This window comes from Ascaphus truei, chromosome 17, assembly GCF_040206685.1.
Source record: "Ascaphus truei isolate aAscTru1 chromosome 17, aAscTru1.hap1, whole genome shotgun sequence".
NCBI lineage: Eukaryota > Metazoa > Chordata > Amphibia > Anura > Ascaphidae > Ascaphus > Ascaphus truei.
In genome coordinates, this window is record NC_134499.1 from 36,365,862 (window position 1) to 36,393,122 (window position 27,261).

General features: G+C 46.3%; 1 protein-coding gene across 1 annotated transcript; it reads left to right on the forward strand.

Annotated features, from left to right (window-relative positions):
* The first annotated feature begins 1,418 nt into the window (after nt 1-1,418).
* ACOX2 (acyl-CoA oxidase 2) lies at nt 1,419-25,854 on the forward strand. Its single transcript, XM_075574790.1, has 14 exons — nt 1,419-1,706; nt 4,457-4,619; nt 7,011-7,162; nt 9,145-9,252; nt 9,531-9,650; nt 11,867-11,982; nt 13,220-13,392; nt 15,724-15,886; nt 17,064-17,254; nt 17,540-17,701; nt 20,187-20,292; nt 21,605-21,822; nt 22,445-22,577; nt 23,965-25,854. The coding sequence occupies exons 1-14, from the start codon at nt 1,547-1,549 to the stop codon at nt 24,025-24,027; spliced, it is 2,028 nt and encodes a 675-aa protein (XP_075430905.1). The 5' UTR covers nt 1,419-1,546; the 3' UTR covers nt 24,028-25,854.
* Nucleotides 25,855-27,261: the final 1,407 nt, after the last annotated feature.

Here is a 27,261-nt window from a genome sequence, read left to right on the forward strand (position 1 = left end):
GCAACACTTTCCTGTTTGTGATCATTTGTTGCCAAATTTCCCAGCAGTTTGAGTTGCAAACGGTAACAATACTGTAGCTAATGTTACCTTAGTAATATAAGGATACATTGTAGCTGCTGAGTTACACCATTTTTGTTAGGCACACAATCATGACTTTGACAGATGTAGAACAGGAGCACCAAAGATTGCCAGCTTAGGTGAGAATGTACAATTGTCACACGCTTTACATATACAAATAAGAAAACAAAGAAAAGGGAGAATGCCAGAGTTGTGCTTTAAGCACTCGCCTGCAGGCTGGCTTTTCTGATGGGGGTGGGGGGTGGGGGGTAGGGGTGGTGGGGGGTAGGGGGTAGGGGTGGTGGGTGGGTTGGGGCTTGTGGGTGGGTTGGGGCTTGTGGGGGGGGGGGTGTGATAGCAGCAGGAATGCCTGTCCCATCTTTACACGTCCACCTAAAAACCAGGAAAGCGACTGACCCGCTCCACTGCAGCTACAAACCATGAAACCGAACAAACCGGTTTAGGGAGCATCTTAAAACAAGAAGCAATAACCTGGCACACACGTGTGATACAGTACAGACCGGAGAGCCTGACCTTAGAGCAGAGGCCGGGGGCTTGGGAGGAGTAACAGAGGGACAGGGATTCGGTGCAACCAGGGTGTCGCTTTCTAACCGCACAGCCCAACCCCCCGCAGATTAGCCAGTAACAAAGGCAGTCTCTGATCTGACTGCAGCACTATTCCTTCCTATGTGCACTGGAAGCAGGCGGAGGAGTCAGGCTGTGTGCAGGAGAGGGGCCGGGCTGTGTGCGGGAGAGGGGCCGGGCTGTGTGCGGGAGAGGGGCCGGGCTGTGTGCGGGAGAGGGGCCGGGCTGTGTGCGGGAGAGGGGCCGGGCTGTGTGCGGGAGAGGGGCCGGGCTGTGTGCGGGAGAGGGGCCGGGCTGTGTGCGGGAGAGGGGCCGGGCTGTGTGCGGGAGAGGGGCCGGGCTGTGTGCGGGAGAGGGGCCGGGCTGTGTGCGGGAGAGGGGCCGGGCTGTGTGCGGGAGAGGGGCCGGGCTGTGTGCGGGAGAGGGGCCGGGCTGTGTGCGGGAGAGGGGTCGGGCTGTGTGCGGGAGAGGGGCCGGGCTGTGTGCGGGAGAGGGGCCAGGCTGTGTGCGGGAGAGGGGCCAGGCTGTGTGCGGGAGAGGGGCCAGGCTGTGTGCGGGAGAGGGGCCAGGCTGTGTGCGGGAGAGGGGGCCAGGCTGTGTGCGGGAGAGGGGCCGGGCTGTGTGCGGGAGAGGGCCAGGTTGTCTGCGGGAGAGGGGCCAGGTCTGCGGGAGAGGGGCCAGGTTGTCTGCGGGAGAGGGGCCGGGCTGTCTGCGAGAGAGGGGCCAGGTCTGCGGGAGAGGGGCCAGGTTGTGTGCGGGAGAGGGGCCGGGCTGTCTGCGAGAGAGGGGCCGGGCTGTCTGCGGGAGAGGGGCCGGGCTGTCTGCGGGAGAGGGGCCGGGCTGTCTGCGGGAGAGGGGCCGGGCTAACACTATATATAAATAAAGACATACTGTACAACACAGGATGGCGTGGTGGAAAGTGAGCAGAGATTTCAATAACGCCATCAGCCAAGATGTTAATCCGGATCTGGCCAGTGAAAGGGAGTCACCCTCCTTCCGTGTGGAGACCCTCACCAACATACTGGACGGGGGCGCAGCGCACACGCGCCTGCGGAGATCTGTGGGTGAGTTCCGGGCATCTCCCTATCATAGACATTGTTGTAAATCTTTTGAACAAGGGTTGGGCCAGTTCAGTCCTCAAGGGCCACAATCAGGCCAGGTTTTCAGGATTTCCCTGCTTCAGAGTCTTTAACTTAGCCACCTGTGCTGAAGCAGGTGTATCCCCTAATACGCTACCTGTTGGTGGCCCACGAGGACTGGAGTTAGCCACACCTACTTTTAACATGCCTGGGAGCAGGGGTTCTCAACTTCAGTCCTCAAGACAGCCCCCCCCCCCCCCTCCAACAGATCAGGTTTTCAGGATATCCCTGCTTCAGCACAGGTGGTTCAATCAGTCAGACCTCACCACCTTTGCTGAAGCAGGGATATCCTGAATACCTGACCTGTTGGGGGGAGGGGGGAGTCTTGACGATAGAGCTGAGCACCCCTGCTTCTGTATCTCACCTCTCCATGTGGTTACATTGTAGTGTTGACAAATACTTTGTGTAAATAGTTTTCCCCCTTCTCGGTAAAGTAATGGTGATGTTGGCATTAATTAAACAGATGAGCACGCGGTGCTGATCCGCAGGAACCCGAAGTCCAATTCCTCCCATTAATTGTACACCGCAAACACAGAAGTACAATGTGCACTCCAAGGGTCATTTAGATCATTGCAAGGAAGCAGAGTACAAAGATAACGCGTTTCATTGTATCTGTCTCACTGGGTGCAGATGCCCCTGTAAAATCTCATATTTTTCCTATGAACGTGTCCCCTTTACCCAGCAGCGGCTCTAGAACCTTCTCCCTCTCTCTTATTTAGCCGCAAGCATTTTCTTCCACATTGCTAGGACTCAGATAGTGCTGGTTGGGTTGGCATATTAGTGTTAGGCTGACATATTAGGGCTGGGTTGGCATGTATCATGTCTTTTTGATATATTACCATTACAATTGTGTGTCCTAACTATATTGAATGACCTGTCATTTATTTTGTATTTGAACGTATGTCCCAATACTCCTTATAAATTAGTATTTATGGCATAAGGGTAATGCCATTTAGATAGCGTCACCATCCTTCCCTGCCTTGTCCTACATGAATGCCAATAGTTACATTTTTTGGAGGGGCGATTTTTGCTTGGATCCCTTATCTCTAAAAACAAGATGTTCTAGTACTTTCTATGACAAATTTCTCCTGCTACGGATAGCTCCTTTTTAAAAAAAAAATTTTTTTTATTATTATTATTCTCAACTAAGGTGTCATTTGGGGTAACCCTCTGGTGTTACGGTACCCAAAGCCCAGGTGTGTCCCATTAATTTTATAGAACAAGACATTACAATAAATACACAAGAATGCAACTTTAAACAAAAGTAAATACAAATCTAAATGGAGACTTTTGCATTTGAATTTTTAGTGAAAAAATACAATGTGTAAAAACTATTATTTAGAAACACACACACACACACACACACACACACACACACACACACACACACACACACACACACACACACACACACACATACATACATACATACATACATACACACACACACACACACACGACACAGAAAAGTATCGGTTTGCGGAATTTTTTTAATGATCTAGTGTTCTCTCCGTGCAAATCAGGTTAATAAACTCTGGTTGTAGTGTGTGTGGCTTACAGGCCCATGTCACACTGAATTAACCCTTCAATGTCAATGCATTGCAGGCCCCTCTGGTACTCACTAAACTAAGATGCTTGACTTTTTTTTTTTTTGAACCAGCCTTTTATTCCGAAAATGTTGGCCTGGGATTACAATTACTTAATTGCTGTGCTTGTTTAAGGCTGCGCTTATAGTCCCGGCTACGCAACGTCATCCGTCGCCATTGTAATAGCTATTTTAGTGTAATAAAGTGTAGTGCTATTAGATAATAGCTATTTGATATGAGCTATTTTAGTGTAATAGCTTAGGCCTGGGACCCGCTGCGCCCGGCGGCGCGGGCGGCTGCACGGGCGTTCCCCACCAGCAGGGGAATCCTCCCGAGCCGGTCCCGGTCCCCCCTGGCTGCACAGCTCGCTACACGCTGTGACCCGTCAGCCGCTATGGGATACAAGAGAATGGTGATCCCTAGCGTCGACGCGTCATGTGGTGTGGCTGTGAGCCAATGAGGAGGGGAGGCTTCGGGGAGCGGGGAGGAGTGTGGAGTGTCTGTCTCTGTGTGTGTGTGTGTGTGTGTGTGTATATGTGTGCCTGCCTGCATGCGTGTGTGTGTGTGTGTGAGAGAGAGAGTGCCTGCGTGTGAGAGAGTGCCTGCGTGTGTGTATGTCAGCCCGAGCCCGTGGAGGGAGGGGGGGGGAGTAGCGGGTCCCTCCGCTCAAGCCACGCCCCCCTCCCGCTCAAGCCTCCCACTCCCGCCCACCTCCCGCTCCGGCTCCCGCTCCTTACAGACCGCATATCGCGGTATGTCAGCGCCCCGCCTGTCTGCAGTGCGGGAGCGCTGACGGAGGGAGCGGGGCCTTAGCCTTATAGTGTACGAGACGGCGACCGGGGGGCGTGGCCGTGAGTGGTTGACCCTCATTGGCTGAACCGCTCACGTGCCGCTGATGTCACACGGCGTTCACCGGAAAAATCCATTTCCATTGACTTCAGCGATTTTTGATCGCGGTCACACACACTATAGGCACACGCGGCGGATTAAATCAACTTGTTTTGCCGGGACGCGCCGGGACTATAAGTGCGGCCGGCAACAAACGCGACGAGTGCGTGCTCTCCAACTGTTTCCGGTTTCACTTTGCAGAGTCCGCCATTCACAGAGATCCGCTGTTCAGCCGGGAAAAAATTTACTTCATGAGCCGCAAAGAACGATACGAACGGGCCATTCGGATTACTTTCTACCTGAAGGAGAAGATGAAGGCAATGGGATGGACCAGCGAAGGCCCGGAGAGCAAATTTATTTATAGGTTGTTTGGGTTTTTCTGGTTTTTGTTGTTGTTATCCATACAAATCAGGGCCATCGACATTAACCGTGCGGCAGAGCTCAAAGTTACACGCAAGTTAATCATTTTCTCTTCTTTATAGCAGACAGTACATAGAATATTTTGCAGGAACGAGAAGTCCCAGTCTAATGATTGATACCTGAGGCACAATGATGATGATAGTAATTTACCCAAAGTCACAGGGAGAGCTGCAAAGAACTCATGTCTCGTTAGCAGTGAAAGGGTTAAAATAAATCTAGTCTATATACAAAGCACGTGGTTCTTTTTCCCAGTCTGGTGCCATTGTAAGAGGTCGGAATATTTTCAGCTTCGCCCGATGTCTCGCTTTGTTAGGCCGCGCTTATAGTGCCGGCGACGGTGACGTCGAGCTGCGGTCGCTGGAAAAATCAAATAGAGATGACTTCCAGCGATAGCGACCAAGCCGTCGCTTCATTGCGTCGCACTTACTATAAGCGCACGCGATGGCGGCAATGCGTTTGTTTTGACGCGACGTCGCTGTGGCCAGCACTGTAAGCGCAGCCTTACTCAGAAGCCCAAGTCAGGAGCACAGATTGATACATTGTAATCCCCTTTCCGGACTCCTGGGTTTGATAACACTACTTCTAGGCTATAGCCAAGCACCAGAGATACTAGCCATGCATTGTCATGTCGTGCAAGCCACTGGCAGTAAAGCAATGAATTCCTATCTCATTGTCACTTATCACAGCTTCAGAATCGGCAGAGGCATTTTACTTAGGGTTGAACCCAAAAGTTCCCAAACATTAACATAACCGGCTTACAACTCTGCTGATCGATCAGAAACCTGATTTCATGGCAACGTTCTGCGAATAGTTACTGTCATATTGCTCAATCACACTTCCATCCGAAATGCCCATCACTTCGTGTCCAGCGTCCTGGCTGCGGCATGTTTGTGTAAATGAACATTTGTAAAGACAGACAGGACTGAGAACAAGAAGTTGATATCAATAAAGCATTTGAGACGAGCTGCCGTGTACACGGAGAAACCACCGAGAGGTTTCACAATACAGACATTTCCGGGAAAGATTAAAGGATTAGAATGTGAGAATATTGATTGGTGTCAAAGTAAATGCACCTTTTTAAGGCATCAATTATCAGATTAAAACAAGACGAGAAGCGGGAGGGATATTGGATTTTACATGTAATATAATGCTTCTTATCACGCATTGAGTTTTCACAGACTGTGATATAAAGGGAGTGTTTATCCTTTTATAATGAAAAAATATATATGCAGGTGTTCGGATTGTAAGTAATGGGAACTCCCCGGAATACTTTATAACTTCAAAGTAAGTAAGCTCATTTAAATGAGATCAAAAATATTTAATAAAATAAGGATTAGAACACCCTTGGTACTAAAGTCTTGCTAAAGGGCTATCTTGTCCATAGTTACAAATACTGTAGTTCGTCTTTAAAGATGCCAATTCATGCCCAAAAGGGTTTGAGAAACATTTATTTTGTCATGTAGTAATGTGGCACTATTATTATAGGGTGACTCAAATCCTCAGCCAATTAATACCTTTTTTAATGATCAGGAATATGAATCCAAACTCAGCTTGTTAGGCAAAACTTTTAGGGCAGATGTTGTATTGTATTGTATGTCTTTATATAGCGGCAAAAGTGTACTCGGCGCTTCACAAAGAATACAGTACAGGGAATTCTAATTATACAATAAGTGCAGCAAAATCAGACAATAGGAAAGGAAATCCCTGCCCCGAAGAGCTTACAATCTGTTTATATCTCTTATGCCCTGAGTGCATCAGACCAGCATACAGTCCAATGTTCCTACTCTCTTCAGACAGAGGTTCTCAAAACTGTAAGATGGACATTTGCTTAATATTTAGGGGTACAATAATGTCTGCCTCCATAAAGAAAGGGGCCTTAGGTTTCGTTTTTACGCACATAGGCAAGTAAAGTAACACAGCAGTTGGATAAGATCGTATAATATTGTAAAAGCCTTGGTAAACCTCCTCTAGATCAGGGGGGGCTCAACTCCAATCCTCAAGACCCCCAAAGAGGTCAGGTTCTCAGGATATCCCTGCTTCAGCACAGGTGGCTCAGTAAGAATACTTTGCCAGAATAGCTAATACCTGGCTTGTTGGTGCTGCTTGAGGACTGGTGTTAGCCACCCCCAGTCTATAGGGTGAAGCAGGCTTGTACAGTTAAATTCAAAAGTGCTTGAGATAGACACGGGTAACCATGGGAAAAGTCCGTAATCCAACGCGGTGGGATACTTGTAGCTTCTGAACAAACTCATTTGCTGTTCCTTTTCTGCGACGAATGCAAGTTTCTGACGGACGTTAACATGCTTCTTCTGACCTCCTCCTGTTTTGATTGCAGAACACTTGGAGGAGAGGTGGCCCTTAACATCCACAATGTATTTGTGAAATGCGTATCAACGCTGGGCTCAGACAAGCAGATTTCCACGTGGCTTCCACTAGCCACCAATTATAACATTTTAGGAACATATGCCCAAACAGAACTCGGACACGGTAAGTTTGTGCAGAAAACATGTGAAACAACTGTTTATGAATTGGTTTTATGTAGTACAAATAACAGCCGTTCTGGAACATGCTGCTCCCATAATTCACTTCCTGTTGTTTACACTACAATCTTGAATTCTACTTGATCTCCAGATTGAATTTTCTATATAGTTACTACCTAAACAGTGGCACCTTCGGCACTTACCTGGTGCCGTGCTCCTCCTTCAGGTCACACTCCTCCAGCGTCACATGACAATGGCAACGTGGCATCACACAGCCACGTGTTGCCATGGTAACGTGAGTCGTAACGTTACATTGCCATGGCTACACCATGTAACGTCACAGCTAAAGGAGTGTGACACGAAAGAGAAGGTAAGAACTGTACCGAGGCCCCATGCTCTCCCACGGCCTCAGTCGGGAAGACCGCAGGAAGGCATAAGACCGTGGTACAGCAAAATACCCCACTTACAGTAGCGGATTTACCGTTAGGCCTGTTATGTCCAAGCCTAAGGTGGCAAAAATGTCCGTCCGCATATGCATTTTCTGCGCTGTTGAGTCTATCGGGCCTAATGGGAATGTACTTGCATGCGTCCTGCCGCGCTCCATCTCCTTTGGAACCCCAGCGTCAAAGAACTCCGCGGACGCCCCAACATGACATCACATGCCATCATGTTGATGACGTCCGCGGCGTCATTTGGCAAATCCGCCGCTACTCACATCGCTATATTCCAGTTTAAGAACATATACAAACCAGCGCCCAAAAAAGTCCAATAAGTCCCAAATAGAGTCCAAACAAATGGAGGGGGAGAGAATCCAAATGGTCCAATCACTCACTGAAAGATCTCCAATCCGGGGGTCCGTGACATAGGGACAGAAACAAAAAGAAAATAATAGTGTAATACGTAATATTAAAATTGAACAAACAACATAAAACACATAAGAGACATAACACTAAACAAACAAGTTGAAAATAAAATAACTATTTATTAAAACAAACGGAGCCTGCTGCAGCGGGTCATCAAGGGTTTAAAACCCTACTTACAGCAGGACTGGAATAAAACGCGTGTATGACCAAGTAAGGCAGACGCCGGCAGCAGTAAGGGTCCTCGCGGGCTCCCCGATGTGTGGTATATGTCCCTCTGACTTCGGAGCACTCTCCAAGATGGATGCCGAGTAAGGGAAATCCACACACACCTGCATACATGCAAAACAGCCTCTCTCGCGATGTCTCGATGACGCTGTTTCCTGCTTACTTGACTAACACGTTCTCACAACCAGTACTTCTCCGAGGCGCCGTGACCTCTGACCCTATGCGTTTCGTGACTGACGTCACTTCCTCAGGGGCTGGTTCAGTGAAGGTGAAGTCCCATTATATATACCTCACTCGTCGCTTGTATCAGCAATCTCTTCAGTAACTCACTCCTGTCTCCTGACCAGCGATATCCACTGATTGGTACAAGTGGGATTGTGATTACATAAAGTTGCAGTTTCGATAGTGTGAGCTAGCAACTCATTATTGCCTGTTTGTCATAATTAATTGCAAGCTCACACTATATCGCATGACTATACCAACCGCAGGGGAAGATAGGGATCCTAACTGACTAATGACGTGATATAGTAATGCAGATAATATAATCCCATCTTCTCCATTACTCCTCCGTGGGGATTTTATATATTTTAAAACTTTTGAGGGTATTAATGATTTGTGTAATAAAACTTTTTTGTTTTCTCATCGCTTACAGTTCCCTGGCAAGGGATCTGATCATTTGGCATTAGGGGCATCTGTTTATTAACTACTAGGTAATGAGTGCAAATAGTGGGGTACTTTGAACCCATTATATGAGTTCTCTCTGTTATACATATATTGTTTACCTCCCTTGCACCTTCCCTTTGACAATTAGGACAAATAAGATATAGGTGAGCAGTTATATTACCTTCTATATTCCAGTTTAAGTAACAAACGTGGGCCGTGCCTTTTTATCTTCTCCCAGGAACATATCTGCGCGGTTTGGAAACCACAGCGACGTTTGACATCTCCACGCAGGAATTTGTCATAAACACCCCCAAACTAACTGCAACAAAATGGTGGCCAGGAGATTGTAAGTTGATTATTTATAACTTGTTCTCGCTGATTGATGTAGAGATCTGCTCGGTTCTGGTAACATTGGGTTTGCATTATAGAACATCATTTTTTCCCATCACCTGAATGTCCTTGAGATTGACCCCTGAGTTGTTTGAGCATGTCTGTAATCTTCTGGCTGTATCTATTTTGGTTATTTGCCGGACTTTGTAGCTTTTGAGGAACCTCCTCTGGGTTGCAATTGGTTGCAGCAAAGAATTCGCCTTACTGATTTCCAATCCTGACTCCCGTTTGCAGTGGGTAAGACGTGCACACACGCCCTGGTTCAGGCCCAACTGCATGTTAAAGGAAAGGATTACGGGATGCACCCGTTCATCGTGCAGATACGAAGCCTCCAGGATCACTCCACCTTACCAGGTAAAGATCCCCATCCTATGTAAATTGGTTCTCATGCAGCAGCAGATATTGACCTTTCATATTGCAGCAGCACTGCCGCTTGGCATCTCCAACCATTGGATACACACCATAGTATCGAGCAGGATTTGCAGGGGAAGGGCCTCGGGAAGCAATGCTGCTACAATAACCGCTGCATCAGTAATATCTTATCCATACACGGAAGCAGAGAGTGCTACAATGTGTTTAGTTAATCCCTGCTTAGTAGATCTTGCCCAGCATAGGGACAATATGTCACCATAGAAATCTCAGAATGGGTTTCACCAACTTCAAATTCACTTTCCTTATACAGACGCCCACCTATCCTACAATCCTATATTAGTTGCAGGTACAACATGTTGCGTACGCAGGGTGAGTTCCTTCAGCTTGTTGCAAATCCAGTTTATGTTGCAATAATGTGGTTTGTCGCTTCTCTGGCAGAGAAGAGGTTCAGCGAACGATGGTCACTGATCTCTGAAGTGCAGCTGTTGTGTAGGACAGCGGTGCGCAAACTGGGGGGCGCGCCCCCCTGGGGGGGCGTAAGATTGTTTAGGGGGGGCGCAGGAAGCAGCGGCGATTTTGCCAGGAGCAGAGGGAAAAAAGCCGTCTGCAGCTGCAATTTTTCTTTTGGCCATTAGGTGGCGCTGTGCTGCGCTGTGCTACAGTACACAGCAGCATCTCGTTGCTTCCTGCATCAGCGTGAGTGACATGGGGAGAGGGGGTGAGTGAGACTGGCACATGGGGGAGTGAGACTGGCACATGGGGGGTGAGTGAGACTGGGACATGGGGGAGTGAGACTGGGACATGGGGGAGTGAGACTGGCACATGGGGGAGTGAGACTGGCACATGGGGGGGAGTGAGACTGGGACATGGGGGGGAGTGAGACTGGGACATGGGGGGGAGTGAGACTGGGACATGGGGGGGAGTGAGACTGGGACATGGGGGGGAGTGAGACTGGGACATGGGGGGGAGTGAGACTGGGACATGGGGGGGAGTGAGACTGGGACATGGGGGGGAGTGAGACTGGAACATGGGGGGGAGTGAGACTGGGACATGGGGGGGAGTGAGACTGGGACATGGGGGGGGAGTGAGACTGGGACATGGGGGGGGAGTGAGACTGGGACATGGGGGGTGAGACTGGGACATGGGGGAGTGAGTGTGAGACTGAGGCATGGGGAGGGTGTGAGTGACATGAGGGGGGTGAGAGTGTGAGATGGGGAGGGGGGTGAGAGTGAGTGTGACATGGGGAGGGGGGGCTGAAAGAGCTACATGGGGATGAGAGAGACATTGGTGGGAGGGAGGGAGACACTGGCAGGAGGGAGAGAGACACACAATGGCTGGAGGGAGAGTGTGAGAGAGACACCGGGTGGAGGGAGAAACAATAGCTGGTTGGAGAGTGCAAGAGAGACACTGGGGGGAGGGAGAGGCAATGGCTGGAAGGAGAGTGAGAGACAATGGAGGGAGGGGGACACTAGGGGGAGGGAGAAAGAGAGAGAGACACACAGGGGGAGGGAAAGAGAGTGGGGGGAGACACTGAGGTGAGGGATAGAGAGGGACTGGAGGGGAAGTGAGAAATACAGGGAGTTGGAGAGACTGGAAGAGGAGTGTGAGACTGGAAGAGGGGAGAGAGTGAGAGACAATGGGGGGAGGGAGAAAGAGACACACACTGGGGGGAGGGAAAGAGAGTGGGGGGGGGAGACACTGAGGGGAGGAATAGAGAGGGACTGGAGGGGGAGTGAGAAATACAGGGAGAGACTGGAAGAGGTTAGAGAGGTCCTGAGGTGTTCTAATGTGGCGGGAAGAGAGAGATTAATAATACAGCAGAAATGGGAACGCTATTAGACAAATATTATAATATTTATTTTTAAGTTATGTAATTTGTGCTATAAATACTTTTTTTGTAGACGCGTGGCGGGGGCGTTACAAAGCTGGTTCGCCCTCAATGGCTGAACCAGCTCACGTGCGCTGACGTCATGTGATTTTGATTACATCAGGCAGGGGGGGGGCCGAGAAATTTCATGGATGAAAAGGGGGGCTCGGCATAAAAAGTTTGCTCACCCCTGGTGTAGGACACGCCACAATCTCTTGACTTTCAGGGTGGAAAAGCAACCGACAAAAATCCTTCGCACTCGCACACTATTTGGGGTTCTCTTGTTCCCATGCGTGTAAATTAAAAAACCCATTTCTAACTCTCGTCTCAGGAATAAATGTCGGGGACATAGGTCCGAAAATGTCTTTTGAGCACATCGACAATGGATTTCTCATGATGAGGAACATCCGCATTCCCAGGGAAAACATGCTGAGCAGATACTCCGAGGTATGCACAGACGTGACACACGCGTGTGCTATGGGGATTTAATGATAGCACAACAAGGATGTGACAAAAAGTGACCATAAAAAATTGATACTTAAAAAGTTACACCAACTGGGAGCCTCTTTTAGGAGAACAGCCTGGTGAGGGTGACTGTGCTGGCGTTCAGAGTACGGGCGGTGGGTGGGCCGGTCACATTGAGTCTCTGCACTGCTTGAAACATAGCGCGTTACGGCTGGTGTGTGTGTGGAGCTCGTCCTCACTTGATGACATCACCGCTCACTGCCCCATCTCTCTGATCCCATTCCTGCCCCTTCTGCTCAAAAAAGGTGTGTGTGTGTGTGTGTGTGTGTGTGTGTGTGTGTGTGTGTGTGTATATATATATGTGTGTGTAATATATATATGTGTGTGTGTGTGTGTGTATATGTGTGTGTAATATATATATATATGTGTGTGTGTGTGTGTGTGTGTGTGTGTGTGTATATATATATGTGTGTGTAATATATATATGTGTGTGTGTGTGTGTGTGTATATGTGTGTGTAATATATATATATATGTGTGTGTGTGTGTATATGTGTTTGTAATATATATATATATATATATGTGTGTGTGTGTGTGTATATATATATATGTGTGTGTAATATATATATGTGTGTGTATATGTGTGTGTAATATATATATATATGTGTGTGTGTGTGTATATGTGTTTGTAATATATATATATATATATGTGTGTGTGTGTGTGTGTGTGATATATATATATATATATATATATATATATATATATATATATATACACATATATGTGTATACATACATACATACATACATACATACATACATACATACATACATACATACAAAAACGAATAGATGATACCGTTCTGTGGCTAACGAAATACTTTCATTTGTGCGAGCTTTCGAGATGCACTGATCTCTTCTACCGCCGGAAGAGATCAGCATATCTCGAAAGCTGGTACAAATAAAAGCATTTTGTTAGCCACAGAACGGTATCATCGATTCGTTTTTTATTATTAAGCTCGGCTAACACGGTACAGATACCTCTACATAGATTATATATGTCACTACAAGTTCGTACGGTTCGGGGGGAGGGAGACGCAGAGAGAAATCTCAATGATATAGTTTAATAGCGTAATATGTCTGGATATACACTGCAATATGTACACCGTGCACGCTGCCTTTGAAGCAGGCATGTTACCGCGCTGATTTCTTTACTGGCAGGTTCTCCCTGATGGCACCTATGTGAAGCGGGGATCAGACAAGATAAATTACTTCAGCATGATATTTGTGCGGGTTTCACTGCTTCGCGAGGAAGCGATAGCCGCTCTGATAAAGGCCTGCGTCATTTCCATCAGATACTCTGCGGTTCGCCGGCAGTCCGAGCTGAAGCCTGGGTATGTTTAATAGACACGGGCGGGACAGTCCCAATCCATTTCCCAGAATTCCGTTGTTCATTTTGACCAAATCCCTGTGCGGATACTAAAAAATCCAGACGGATTCATTCAAAGTCGCCATTGAATACATGCCAGTGATTGTTATTTTATTTGTTAAAAAAGGAACACACCCACAGACCTCTGTAATTTTATTAGCAGTCGCTAATAGTGTGTGTATGTATATAACACACACACATACATCTATCCCCTGAAACGTCCCTCTAAATAAATTAGATAGGCCTGTGCTGAAAATGGAGCACACCTGAGGTACTCTGGGAGATATGCTAGTGCAAAGTGTATTTAAATGAGTCCCATCCAACACTTCCTAAAAGGATTTCCATACCAACTATATAGAGTTGATGAGCCTACAATACCAACCCAATGATTGGAATGGTGCCACCCAATAGGACTAGAACCCACAACCACTGCTTTTCCAAGCAGAAGCTCTAGCAGTGTGAGCGAACCACATCCTACTTTTGAACTGCTCACATGTAACTAATCTAGCTATTGGCGTATTTCAGGTGTGCTCCAAAAGGAAGATTACACTGTGGACGTGGAAGGGGTCTGCTTTTTTAAAGGAATTCCAGAGTGCAGGGAAAACCGTTTCAGGCGAGGAGAACCCGGCTTGTGCAGCCAACACAACGATGACAAACAATTCCTCCAAAGTGCAGGTCTCCTCTCAGACAGAGATACACAGTACAGCTCTACTCACAGGTTCGTAATGCAATTCTCTAATGTGACATCCAAAGGCAGCGGAAGGAGAACGGTTCAGGTCTGATGAAGGGTCCATATGGGACCTGAAATCTTTTCTTTCTGCTGTTATATTAAATAGAGAATTGCATTATCAACCTGTGAGTGGAGCTGTACTGTGTATCTCTCTGAGAGGAGACCCGCACTTTGGAGGAATTGTTTTGCTTTTAAATGAAACAAATGTCCATATTCCGTATTCTTTGCCCGAGAAAATGTCAGTGTAATTCGCTTGAATAGCTCCTCTCCAGCACTGGGAAGTGGCTTATTGAAGAGTGGCCTAAGAGTCTTTGCTCTCCGTCCACTTTGTAGGCGTAATAGCGCTTTTCGTGTGCAGCCGTTGGGGTATAATCTGCATTATTTCATTATGTCACCAGAGGGCGCACAAGCGCTGGAAAAACATAACTTCAAATCACATATTCTTACAAACGGTTTTATCGCTCTGATCACACGTCCCAGTGACAAGGGGCAAAAAAAACAGTTATTTGAGGGAGTGCTTTCACTTAAATGCAACTCCAGCGCACTTTTACGAGCATCATTGATCAGTATCTGAATTGTTGCTGAAGTCTCTAACGAGCGCAGTAATCAATGTATAAATATAATCAGTGGTCGACAAATCACCAAAAAATCTACTCGCCGAACAAAAAAATCTACTCGCCACCTAGTACCAAACGTGTGTTGCTTGGGCCAATAGGAGCTCGCCACGATGTTAAATCCACTCGCCCGGGGCGTGCAAATGTATAGGTTTGTCGAACACTGAATATAATACTCCCAATGACTAAAATACTGCAGATACAGGAGAATTCACATCATTATTTCATCCTTTTGCTGCCATAGGGGTCTGCAAGGCATTGACTTATAATGCTTTGTTGTCCCCTTCACTCTAATGGGCCGGAAGGTGTCTGGTGACGTAGCACAGCTTGGTAAATATGGCCCTTTGGCGTTTTCCGTTGAACGGGTGTCTTTGGCGGCCGATGGATTATCTGTGCTTGGCTGGAATGTAGGGTTGTGAGTTTGTTACCGCACGCGCAGGAAGTACAGATCTGTGGGTGCAGGAAGTACAGATCTGTGGGCGCAGGAAGTACAGATCTGTGGGCGCAGGAAGTACAGATCTGTGGGCGCAGGAAGTACAGATCTGTGGGCGCGCGAAGAGCGATATTCACAGCCTTTAAATCGGCAGCATAAATAATACATGCATGCAGTTGCCATGGTAACCATCACTGGTTTTTTTTTGTTTTTTTAACTAAATGTAGTTATACTTTTATATTGGTATCATTTAACAAAAAAAAAACAAAAAAACAAGGTTAGCACATATTCAGTTCCTCATTATGATAATACAAATTATTATAACTATTAGCATTTTTGGAAAACAAATCAATGGTAACAATTTTTGATACAAAGCACCATTACTGTGCATGCAATGTCTTGTATATAATATATAACCCTGCTCACTTAATGTAACCATGTATCTGTCATCATAACTCTGTGCCCAGGACATACTTGAAACCGAGAGGTAACGCAATGTATTACTTATTTTGTTTACAGTGCCGGGGAGGTGAAAATTATTGACTACCAGACCCAGCAACAGAAGCTGCTGCCACTCTTAGCTGCCGGCTATGCCATGTATTTTATGGCAAACTATGTGACTGATCGTTACAACCAGGTCTACACTGAGATTACTACGGGAAATTTTGCATCTCTGCCGGAGGTAATATATATCCAACGCCTGCTCCTCCCAACATATTAACTTTTGATCTCTCGCTATGCCCCTGCTTGTCTCATGCCCTCTACCCATAACTGTCTCCTCTCCACCCCTTTCACCTCTACTGCTCTCTCTCGCCTCAAACCTTTGTCCCTCACTGCCCCTTACCTGTGGGACACCCTCACACTCAGTATCTGCCAAGCACCCTCTCCCCACACATTTCAATAACCTGGGCTCATGGCTACTGTCCCACATCCACAGTCACTCCTACCAACCACTGTGGCCACGCACCGCCATCTCCTGCACTTATTCCCTCGCCTCCTGTCTCTGTAAGTCTGCCAACCTACCACTTAGATTGTAAGCTCTCCGGGTTAGGGATTTCCTTTCCTACGGTCTTACTTTGTTGCACTTATTGTATTATAATTCTCTGTACTGTTTTTTGCCTCTTTTGTAAAGTCCAATGACAAAAAATGAACCCCTTAGCTGCCACAGGGGCTGTCAACACGCATTGCTCTTGTGGTTAAGAGAAGGAGCAGCTCAGTGATTAAAGACACTGACTCTGCAAACAACGACATTGGGTTTGAAGCAGGGGAACCTGGTTCAAATCCCGGTATCGGCTCCTTGTGACCTTGGGCAAGTCACTTTATCTCCCTGTTCATGCACTAAAATCATAGATTGTAAGCTCCTCTGGGCAGGCACTGTGTCTCTCAAAATTCTACATGTTGCGTGCCGCACACTGCAGTGTAATTGTGAAGCGCGTTGAGTCCCATTGGGAGAAAAGATGAAATAAAGTTTATTTAAGAGGAATATGCAAGCGACCTCAGCTAGGAAAACTGAAACCCGAACAGAGAACCAAGAATGCTGAACATTCATTCAGCTGTATCCTACAAGCCGCTGGACGTCCTACAAGCCGCTGGACGTCCTATAAACCGCTGGACAGGAATAAGACGCTATCATGTTCTTACAGTCTGTGATCGCACACTTCTGCTTTTCCATGAAGATATAAACGGTGCCCATTTCATTGAAAACCTCTTCGCGCACCTATAGAACTCCATACCGCTGCGAGTTGTGACTTCAAATAGCGCTAAAGGGGACGGAGGCAGCGATCCTCTGTGTGCTGATCTCCCCTGGTACTGGCAGTTCTTCCGTTCTGTGTACATGTCCGATACGTTGTCTTTTTCAGCTTCATGCGCTTGCTGCGGGCATGAAAGGCCTTGTCACTGAACACTGCTCGTCTGGAGTAGAGGTGTGTCGCAAGGCCTGCGGAGGACACGGGTACTCTCTCTTCAGTGGCCTTCCCTCGCTGTACACTAAAGTAGTGGCTTCGTGCACGTACGAGGGAGAAAATACTGTTCTACATCTGCAGGCTGCAAGGTATTATTCCTAGACAACGGGTTGTCCTCTTTAGTACAGGGGTGACCAACTCCAGTCCTCAAGGGCCACCAACAGGTTTTATGGATATCCCTGCTTCAGCACAAGTGGCTCAATCACTGGCTCAGTCAATGATTGAGCCACCTCTGCTGAAGCAGGGAAATCTGTAAACCCTGAGTTGGCCGCCCCTGCTGCAGTAGATATATTGGTTTATGAAGCAATGAGGCAGTATTTGCAAGGTATATGTGCCTGACATTCTCCTCTCGTTCTTTTGCTTCACCCATCAAGGTTTTTGGTGAAGTGTTATGCTGGGGCTCAGTCTGGCCAACCTCTTCCTCCTTCCACAGCCTATTTGGCATCACCAATCCCTAGTGGGTGTCAAGCCAGTAACCATTTGGACTTCCTGAATCCAGAGATGTACTTAAGGGCTTATCAACAGATGGCATACAGGTCGGTAAAACAGAGGAGTGATTTTACGGCTGGTTTCTTGAAGCTGCGTTGTGTGTGTGTGTGTGTGTGTGTGTGTGTGTGTGTGTGTGTGTGTGTGTGTGTGTGTGTGTGTGTGTGTGTATGTATGTATATATGTATATATATATATATATATATATATATATATATATATATATATATATATATATATATATATATATATATATATATATATATATATATATATATATATATATATATATATATATGTTTTTTTTTTTTTAAATTACAAGGTTTGAAGCAGAGTATCTCCGGAGCCCCCCTGAGTTCATTATAGGTCCGGGGACCCCCTGAATCCAGAGATACTTACCTCCATAGGGGGTGCTGGTATCTCTGCAGCCTTGTGTGCCTAACAAAAATGGCAGATTTAAATGTCCTGCATCACGCGGGCCAATAGGAAGCCATGACGTCATAAGTGGCGGCTTCCTATTGGCCAGCGTGACCGGGACATTTAAACTTCCCAGGGTTACCGGCGCCCCCTACGGAGGTAAGTATCTCAGGAAGCTGGGGGTGACCGCAGCTGAAATGAATGGGGTTCATCTCCAGAGACCCCCTGCTTCAATCCTATAATAATAAATAAGAAAACCATGCCGCACGTAGCGCTGCTTTAAGCATCGTGCACGTACTGTACACATTGTGTCACCTTTTATCCCCTAAATTCCTTCCTAACTGACTTGTCCGTAACGCTCCGGCCCACGCAGCCAAACCAATAGAATGAGAACCTTGCACCTGTGCTTACCTTGTATCTTTAGGACAGGGATGGTCCTTAATGACCATAAACATGTTTTAGTGTTCCTTGTATATTCTAAACGTTCCCCGTGTGGCCGGCTTATACCTATTTCTAACCCCCTGCAGCCTCTCCTGCCTTCCCTTCTAATACTCGCAGTGATGTTTTCCCTCGGCACACAGATTGCATTTGATAGCCCCTTGGTGGATCCCGTCTGCTCATTGTCCGATCTGCTGGAAAACCTCAGACCCCATTTAATCTTTGGCTTTCTTACATATTCGGGGTAACCTTGTGTCTATCACAAGCATGTGTGAATTCCCTCCCTGTATCAGCCCCTACCACCCCTCCTGGGAAGCAATTCCCGTAATCCACCACCCTTTCCATGAAGTACTTCTTCACATATTCCCTAACCCGGACACCCTGCGGCTCGGAGAATGGCCTCTTGTTCTAGCACTTCTTTTTCTCTGAAATTGTATTGTATTGTATGTCTTTATTTATATAGCGCCATTAATGTACATAGCGCTTCACAGCAGTAATACACGTTGTAATCATATAAATAACAGATAATATAAATAACAGGTCATGGGAATAAGTGCTTCAGACGTAAGAGTAACATTAAGGAAGAGGAGTCCCTGCTCTGAGGAGCTTACAATCCAATTGATTGTAAAATCTGCTTCCCTTCTATACTTTGTTGAAACCCTTTTTGTGTATTTGAAAGTTGAATCATATCTCCCCCCCCCCCCCCCTCTTCTCTAAGCCAGCGGTGGGCAACATGATATACAGCAGCATAAGCCCACTAAAGGCATGCACGTTACCCCTGCAAACCTTCTCCCTGCCCCCTCCGGTAGGCTGAGGAATGACACTTTGCTGAGTAATCCTGTCCTGCTCCTCACACTGGGACCAGTGATTGACGCAGGAGAGGAGCAGGGAAGGACTTCTCAGCAGCTGAGGGAGCGAGGGGAAGCTATCAGCACCAGCAGCTGTTTGGGGTTGCAGATGAAGTCCCAAGGGCTGCCTGTTGCCCACCAGTGCTCAAAGCCAGGGGTGGTCAAGTCTAGTCCTCAGTGGCCACCAACAAGCCCAATTTTAAGGATATCCCTGCTTCCACACAGGTGGCTCAGTCACCGATGGGTGGTGCGGAAGCAGGGATGTCCTTAAAACCTAACTTGTTGGTGGCCCTTGAGGACTGGAGTTGGCCACCCCTGGCTTAGAGGATTGGTGGGCAACAAGCATCCCTTGGGACTTCATCTGCAACCCTCAACAGCTGCCCCCCCCCCCCTTAACAACCCACTCTCCCCTGTGCAGAGAGAGTGGGGGATGGTGCTGGCGTGGATCGTACCTTCTCACTCCTTGGGCTGCGTAATGATCGTGCTAATCACTAGTTCCCAGGATAAGAGGAGCAGTGGGAGGGTATTCACCAGCGCAGCGGCAATGAGGAGCGAACTGGAGTGGGCAGGGAGAAGCTCCTACCCCCGGCTGCACCGTCCCCTCTGCCTGTGATAGAGAGATCGCTATCTAGATAGAGAGATAGATCTTGATTTAAGGTCCCGCTGGGGAGTGAAGCTTCAATCGTTTTATGGCGCGTTACATTATCTCACCATTACGTGTGGTATATATGGCCATTTTTGAGGGCAAGACTTGATGCGATATCACATAAGTAACACGGCACAGCAGCTATCTTACGTATAGTGTACGTTATTCGTATGTTTTCTTTTTCAGACTCGTAGCTTCTGCAGCAAATAAACTGCGTGGCTTGGTTCAGTCCGGAGCTGAGCAGTACGTGGCCTGGAACCGCACATCGGTGGAGCTGGTCGAGGCTTCGATGGTTAGTATTCTCTCAATACCTTCCCGTTCATGTTTAAGCTGCGATGCTTCATTGTGACAATACGTTAAATGGCTCGTTACAGGTGCGAGCAACATTATTTAACAAGCGATTCGTGTCTATTAAAATGAGCGGGTCCCACGGACTCGCCAGCTGAGCTCGCACGTAATCGAGCGAGTGGAACTACTAGTTCCAGGTCTGAAAGTAAAGAGGGGCTCTTCTGTCATTCCAAATCTAGTTCCCCACACCCTGAAACATACCTCTACGTCAGAGGCGGCCATCTCCAGTCCTCAAGAGGTACCAGCAGGTTACGTTTTCAGGATATCCCTGCTTCAGCACAGGTGGCTCAGTCTTTGACCTGAGCCTCTGATTGAGCCACCTTTGCTGAAGCTGGGATATCCTGAAAACCTGACCTGTTCGGGTGGGGGTAACTGGAGTTGGCTACCCCTGGTCCACATGGGCCCTTATTGTGAAGGTGTCATATAATGCCCAAAAGGAAATAAAAGGATACAATCTGCACAATTTTTACCCTCACATTCAACCAGAGAGAGGCTGCCCAGTAACGGGGAACTCTGCGAGTGCCTCGTGGCAAAGCGTTGCCGCCAACGCCAACCTGACAATGAAAGTATTCACGCTCCCTGCGTACATCCATTATAACCAGAAATCCCTCTTACATACACTGTATATTACATGCCTCTATTTCTGCCGTACCCGGTGAAACCCCCGAGAGGTTGGAAAGCTTGTAACATATCAATCAGCTACTTGTTGGTCCAATAAAAGGTATCACACCCGCTCCTCTCGCTCCCTGGGTGGTGGTTCTGTTTCATACATTTCCTAAGGATCTGGGTTAATGGCGTTGGAAATGCCTGACAGTAGTTTGCAACTTCACACCGACTCAATGTCACTGACCGCTTCTGCATCACAAACAAGTTGCAAATATTTCCTTTTTGAGTCACTTTATGGGTCTTATTGTAAAAAGTACGATGGTGCCACGTGCTGCCAATAAGGCTCACAGAGCAAAGGGGGGCAACTCCACTGATTGAGCCACCTGTGCTGAAGCAGGCATATCTGGAAAACCTGCCCTGTTGGTGGCCCTTGAGGATTGGCGTTGCCCACCCCTTGTTTGCTGAGCCATTTCTACATTTACGGAAACGCCACAGCGGTTAAATCTCACAGCTGCGGCTTTGTCTTGTATCATTGTTTTATTCGCTGTCGCTGTCTGCAGCGCGATCACCTCTGTCTGTAGCCCCAATGTGTACGGAAGTGTGTCCCATTTGCAGCCGCTCTGCTCCTCTAACACTGAACGGTTTTCCAGGGCCATTGTCGCTACATGATCGTGAAAACGTTTGTCGAGGCGCTGAAGACATTGGGAAGCGAACCGGAAATCCAGAAGGTTCTGAAACGCGTCTGTGACCTGCATGCGTTGCATGGAATTTTCACCAGTTCAGGCGATTTCCTGCATGATGGGTATCTGTCAGGGAAGCAGATGGGCATGGTGACCACCGCATACTTGGACCTTCTGGCTTTGATACGGTGAGTTTTAGTTTGAGTAAATAAGGTAAGTGGAGCCTACTTTTAACGCAATAATGTATCGCCCTTTTTATTAAATAAACTAACATGCATTTTGGATACTACCAACTCATGTAAGTTTAGTGCAGTGTTTTTTTTATTTTTTATTTTTTATATATATACCTTTTTTGGTTAAGGAACCATATAATTATATTGTTCAATTCTGAGTAACCCCAACCCTCTCTAATAGCGTGTCTAAGATCAGATGCATTGTGAGGAACCCCAACCCTTTCTATCAGCGTGTCTAAGATCAGATGCATTGTAAAGGAACCCCAACCCTCTCTAATAGCACGTCTGAGATTTAGATGCATTGTACATTTTTCTGTATTTGGTACCATTTTCAAATGACCTGAAAATTGCAGGAAACTTTTTAGGAATGCCTGGGGGAACCCAAGTGTTCCTAGGCACCCTTTTTGAAAAACACTAGTTCAATGTATAACTAAATATTTATTCGTTTTACACCATTTTCAGTAGTCTACTTTGAAAAGTGCCCACAAGTTGAACAATTATTATATTCTAGGGGTTTACTCTTTGGGTCTTTAAAAATGAAGGCAAACTTTGTAACAGGTACAATGCAATGTTACAGGAAAGATGCCGTTTTATTAGTGGATGCTTTCGACTATACAGATGAGATGCTATTATCCGCCCTTGGAACCTATGATGGAAATGTCTACCATCATCTATTTGAATGGGCTCAGAAAGATCCGGCGAACACGCAGGTAACACCAGACGTGCCTCCGGGCGCAGTCATACACCCGTTTCATTGCTTTTCCCAACAACCAAGTTCTAAGAAGCAGTAAATAAAAAGGTGTACTTGTTTAAACCTTCCAGATCGGGAGTGGACATCTCCAGTCCTCAAGTGCCACCAATAGGTCTTAACTGAGCCACCTGTGCTGAAGCTTGAATATCCTTAAAACCTGACCTGTTGGTGACCCTTGAGGACTGGTGTTGGCCACCCCTGTTCTAGATAAATCAAATATGTGTAATACTGATTATCAAAGCTCCTTGCCCGGGACTTTGCCTTCCTCCATTACCACTGCCCCCACCCGCCTCCCACCGAATACTGCAGGAGTGGGTTGTATCTTTGTTGCACTTTTACAGCATCTGCCTCCAGCTGCACGGGGCGATTTGTACTATTTTGTTATGATCTGTGTAATGGGTTTGATATTCCTGGGTTTGATATTTGAGTAAGTGCTTGGGCCGGGTGGAGTAGTATGGTTGTAAGAACGCTGCTTTTGAAGCCGAGCAACCAATTGGAATCCCAGTCTCCATTATCTTTGACCTCATTGGGGATTTCTGTCTGAACATCGACCCCTTAATCGGTCGCGCCAAATCCTGCCCCTAGTTCCATTTTGGGTTTTATAATGCCTAAATCTCAAGAGATTGGGGATTTAATGACTAAGCACAAGGAAGTGTAGGGTTTATAGCCAAAGACCAGTAATACAGGCCGTATCCCGAAACCGCGCCCAAACCTTCTAGCGTAAATGCAATATCAAAATGAAACGGGGAAAACGGTGAAATGCACAATAGGGGCGGGTGCAATCTCCTTCAGAGAGGTGTCTCCAAACTTCCTGTAGCCCAAATAGGCGCTGAAGAACATGGGGATAGACGGGCGCACACAAGCCCCGAATAGTGTAAAACCTTATTTCATTGGACACAAATATAAAGGCAACAAAGGATGCAATTACCAAAAGAAAGTTTTAAAACAGCATGTAATGGGTTAACCCAGCGGGCGTCACCCTCGTGTCCCAGGTCTCCTCCCTGACCACCTCCTGCATGGAGCGGGACGCTGATCTGAGAGACCTGGGGCCCGCGGGGGCCGCCCGCTGGGTTAACCCTTTACATGCGGTTTTAAAGCTTTCTTTAGGTAATTGCATCCTTTGTTGCCTTTATATTTGTATCCAATGAAATAAGGTTTTACACTATTCGGGGCTTGTGTGCGCCCGTCTATCCCCATGTTCCTTATGGCCAAAGAACCACCTTCCTATATTTACACATTCTTCTATGTAAGTGTACTCACAACTCCCTTGATATTTAGTTTAATCCAAAGCACCTGCTTAGTTACAGCCTCGTATTTATCTTGTTTTTTTTTTTTTTGTTAAACAGGTGGATTCTGTGTTTGAGAATTATCTGAAGTCCTATTTACACGGCAGCCAATCAAAGCTGTGAAGAGAACATCCAGGCGCCATTTCATCCGCAAAACCATTGCAAACACACATGTAATAACTAACCTGATTCACATGCATTCTACAATTAATTTACAGGTACATTTTTTTATGGTATGAACAAAAATTGTCACGTTCTGCACGTATGAAACGGTTATATAAAATATTTTTATATACAATATATGCCTTATCTGCATTTAATACTTAAAGGGGCATTGGCTCCTGCACGTTTTTTGTTTGTTTTTGTTTTAATGCAGCAGTTCCTTATATTTACGGCAAAGCTATCATCTAAGCAGCAGATCGATGGGCGAAAATCCTGCTCCCCGGGGATCACTAAATGGCCGCCTATTTTAAAACTGGAAGAGCTGTGATTTTCTAAATGTTTGCTGTATAGCAACCCAAGGAAGCGTAATACATTAAAACTCGTTCAAAATGGCATCAAGAGTGGGGGGAGGGGGTTTATTTTTATTTTTGTTTGTTTTTTAAATGCAGCCAGGTTTATCTAATACGACACATCTGATTTATTTAAAAAAAACATACAGGTTCTGATCCAGTTTCTTGAAATAAGTTCTAGCGTAGCCGCAGGTGGGCTGACCAGCCCAGGAATGTCCATGTTTTACCTATCTTGACCTTTCTCTTAAATATTATTTGTTACTCCCCTTGTCCTAATATGCTGCAGTTCAAAAATGTTACCGTATATGATGCAACGTAACGCTGCAGACCAGGCAATATCCTGCGTGGTTTTTTAAAAATAAATCAGTTCTCTACTATGTGAAAATAATTGTAGCATTTTTTTTTTTATAAACCGAATGACATTTTTAATGTATTAAAATGTAACAAGCATTTTTTGTCTGTATAGCAACCATTTACAAAGTCACATCCCCTTCCTCTTCTGAAACAGACTCTGGCACACCCCTTTTGTGCTCTAGCAATGCACCAATTGCAGCTATTGACTGCCTGGTCACATGATCTTCCCCACAGAACTTTTCATCTTTGGTCCTCTTCTGCTGCACTGACAGCCATTTAGTGAACCCCCAAGCCGTTCCCCTGTGATCGATCGGCAACTTAGCTAACTACTTATCATTGTGTGGATAGTATTGCTGTACATATTAAAGGGGAAAAATAATAATATATAAATAATAATATATTTTATTAAAATGGCAGGTTGGACAGCTGCTTTACTGTATGTCCATATTCCCCCTGTATCCTGTGAAAATCACAATGAACAAGCAGTGGGGGGGGGAGAAACCTGATAGGATTTTGAATGTAATGATTCTTTAAACGTTAATTTTTTTACATAAAATTATGCATCAACCAGAAGGAAAAACTCAATTGCAGCTGGAATGTGTATAGAGTTGCCAGGTGTCCAGTGTAGAACTGGACTGTCCTGTATTTGGACACACTGTCCAGTAAAAAATGAGGTAATACTGGATATGTATATGTGCGGTATTACCTCTCTGGACATAGTGACCTGAACGGCTTGGGGGGGGGGGGGGGGGTCAAGGAGAGGAGGAAACAGCATGAGGTAACCCTAAATGTGTAATACTAACGTATTTGCTCTAGCAAATAGTCGCCAAGATTAAAAAATATATATATATTTAGCACAGCAAATTGAGCATTCTGGTTGGCAGCAGTATATGCTTGTTCCTTCCTTTATTTCTAAATTTGTGTTCTTGCATTTTAGTTCTCAATTCTTAAATGGTGTTATGGTAATAATGCCTTATCCTTGCTATTCAAAAGCGCTGGTTTGACGAAAAGAATAAAGCTATTCTATTAATAAAATGTATTTTTTTAAATAATGTAACCCTTCAATAAACACTAATTTTAAGTACAGTGCCTTTTTCTGCCTGTTTAATGATTGTACTGCACATAAATATCTGCTTGTAACTAACTGTTCTCATTAAAACCATTTTCCAGCATAATGGGTATAATAGCTTATCCAAGGAGGGGATTATTATTTTTTAATATGGTAAAAACCCACCCAAAGCATCTGGTGACCATTGAAATGTTAAAAGGTAAACATTTTATTTGACATGTCGGTCTGCTACACTTGGTTTATTAACACAGTAATCCTGCTTTCCTTGATCATATATCTTTAGCATTATAGTTTTAAAGCAGGGGGTCTCCAGATCTGAACGGTTTAATTTCAGCTCCGGAGCCCCTCCTTGCTTCCAGAGACCTCCATAGTGGGTGCTGGTAGCCGCTCCGGCTGGACTGTGTGGGGCTATCGAAATTGTGGTTTTAAAGGTCCCGCGTCACGTGGGCCAATAAGAAGCAGCGATGTTGTCCCTTGCGGCTTCCTATTGGCCTGCGTGACCTGGAGCTTTAAACCTGCGGTGCTGCTATTCGCACCCCCTACAGAGGTGCATACATCGGGATGCAGGGGGACCCCAGAGCTGACATTAAAGGGGGGTCATCTCCGCAGACCCTCTGCTTCAAACCTATTCAAATAAGCAACACATGTTCTGCTACTTTAAATATGCGACTATGCTTAGTTCCCCGTCTCCTAGGAGGGTCTTTTATAGGGAACAGTGATTCAGCTATTCGTGAAGAAACGGCGTTGGCAATAATCACTCTCTCCATCAGTCCAGTTCTGGTTTATCAGGTTTTTTTTAATCTCAGAGATACAGGATTTTAGCACTAACCGTAACCCCCTGCGACTCCAGCCGGGGCACAAGAACTGGACAAACGCTCTCACCAATTCTCTCCAGTATTTCCCCAAAAGAGCTGCCTGGTGATCGGACCGTACGCGCTCACCGCTTCATTTTAAGAACAATCAGTGGAATTGGACCACCCAGTCCAAATGTTATGACAATATTGGATAGCCAGTAAAGCAGCAATCCTTTATTTTGGGGGATTTGTTCTTTATTTTGTTATTTTGAGCTTCCCTGAGCTGGGGGATCCTTTTGGTGACAGAATCCATCTTCTAACTTCTTGGTACTTTGGGGAAATAACCAGCAACATAGCAGTGACTGCTATCTAGCCAAGGGATTCTCAACTCCAGTCCTCAAGCTTCCCCCCGCCCCTCCAAACAGGTCAGGTTTTCAGGATATCCCTGCTTCAGCACAGGTGGCTCATGATTAAGCTACCGGTGCTGAAGCTGGAATATCCTAAATACCTGACCTGTTGGGGTGGGGACGGGACTGGAGTTGAGCTCCCCATACCTACCCAGTCAGTAATGGGGATAAGTGTGCTGTGGTGCTGTTGTTTTAAGTATCAAATGTATTTGTTCGGATAA

What these genes read in the sequence shown, in the direction of transcription:
- ACOX2 (XM_075574790.1), top strand. Translation starts at nt 1,547, where the DNA reads ATGGCGTGGTGGAAAGTGAGCAGAGATTTCAATAACGCCATCAGCCAA. An exon ending in AAAATGGTGGCCAGGAGATT is followed by an intron (nt 9,253 to 9,530) that starts GTAAGTTGATTA and finishes TCCCGTTTGCAG; the next exon opens with TGGGTAAGACGTGCACACAC. An exon ending in AGCTGGTCGAGGCTTCGATG is followed by an intron (nt 20,293 to 21,604) that starts GTTAGTATTCTC and finishes ACGGTTTTCCAG; the next exon opens with GGCCATTGTCGCTACATGAT.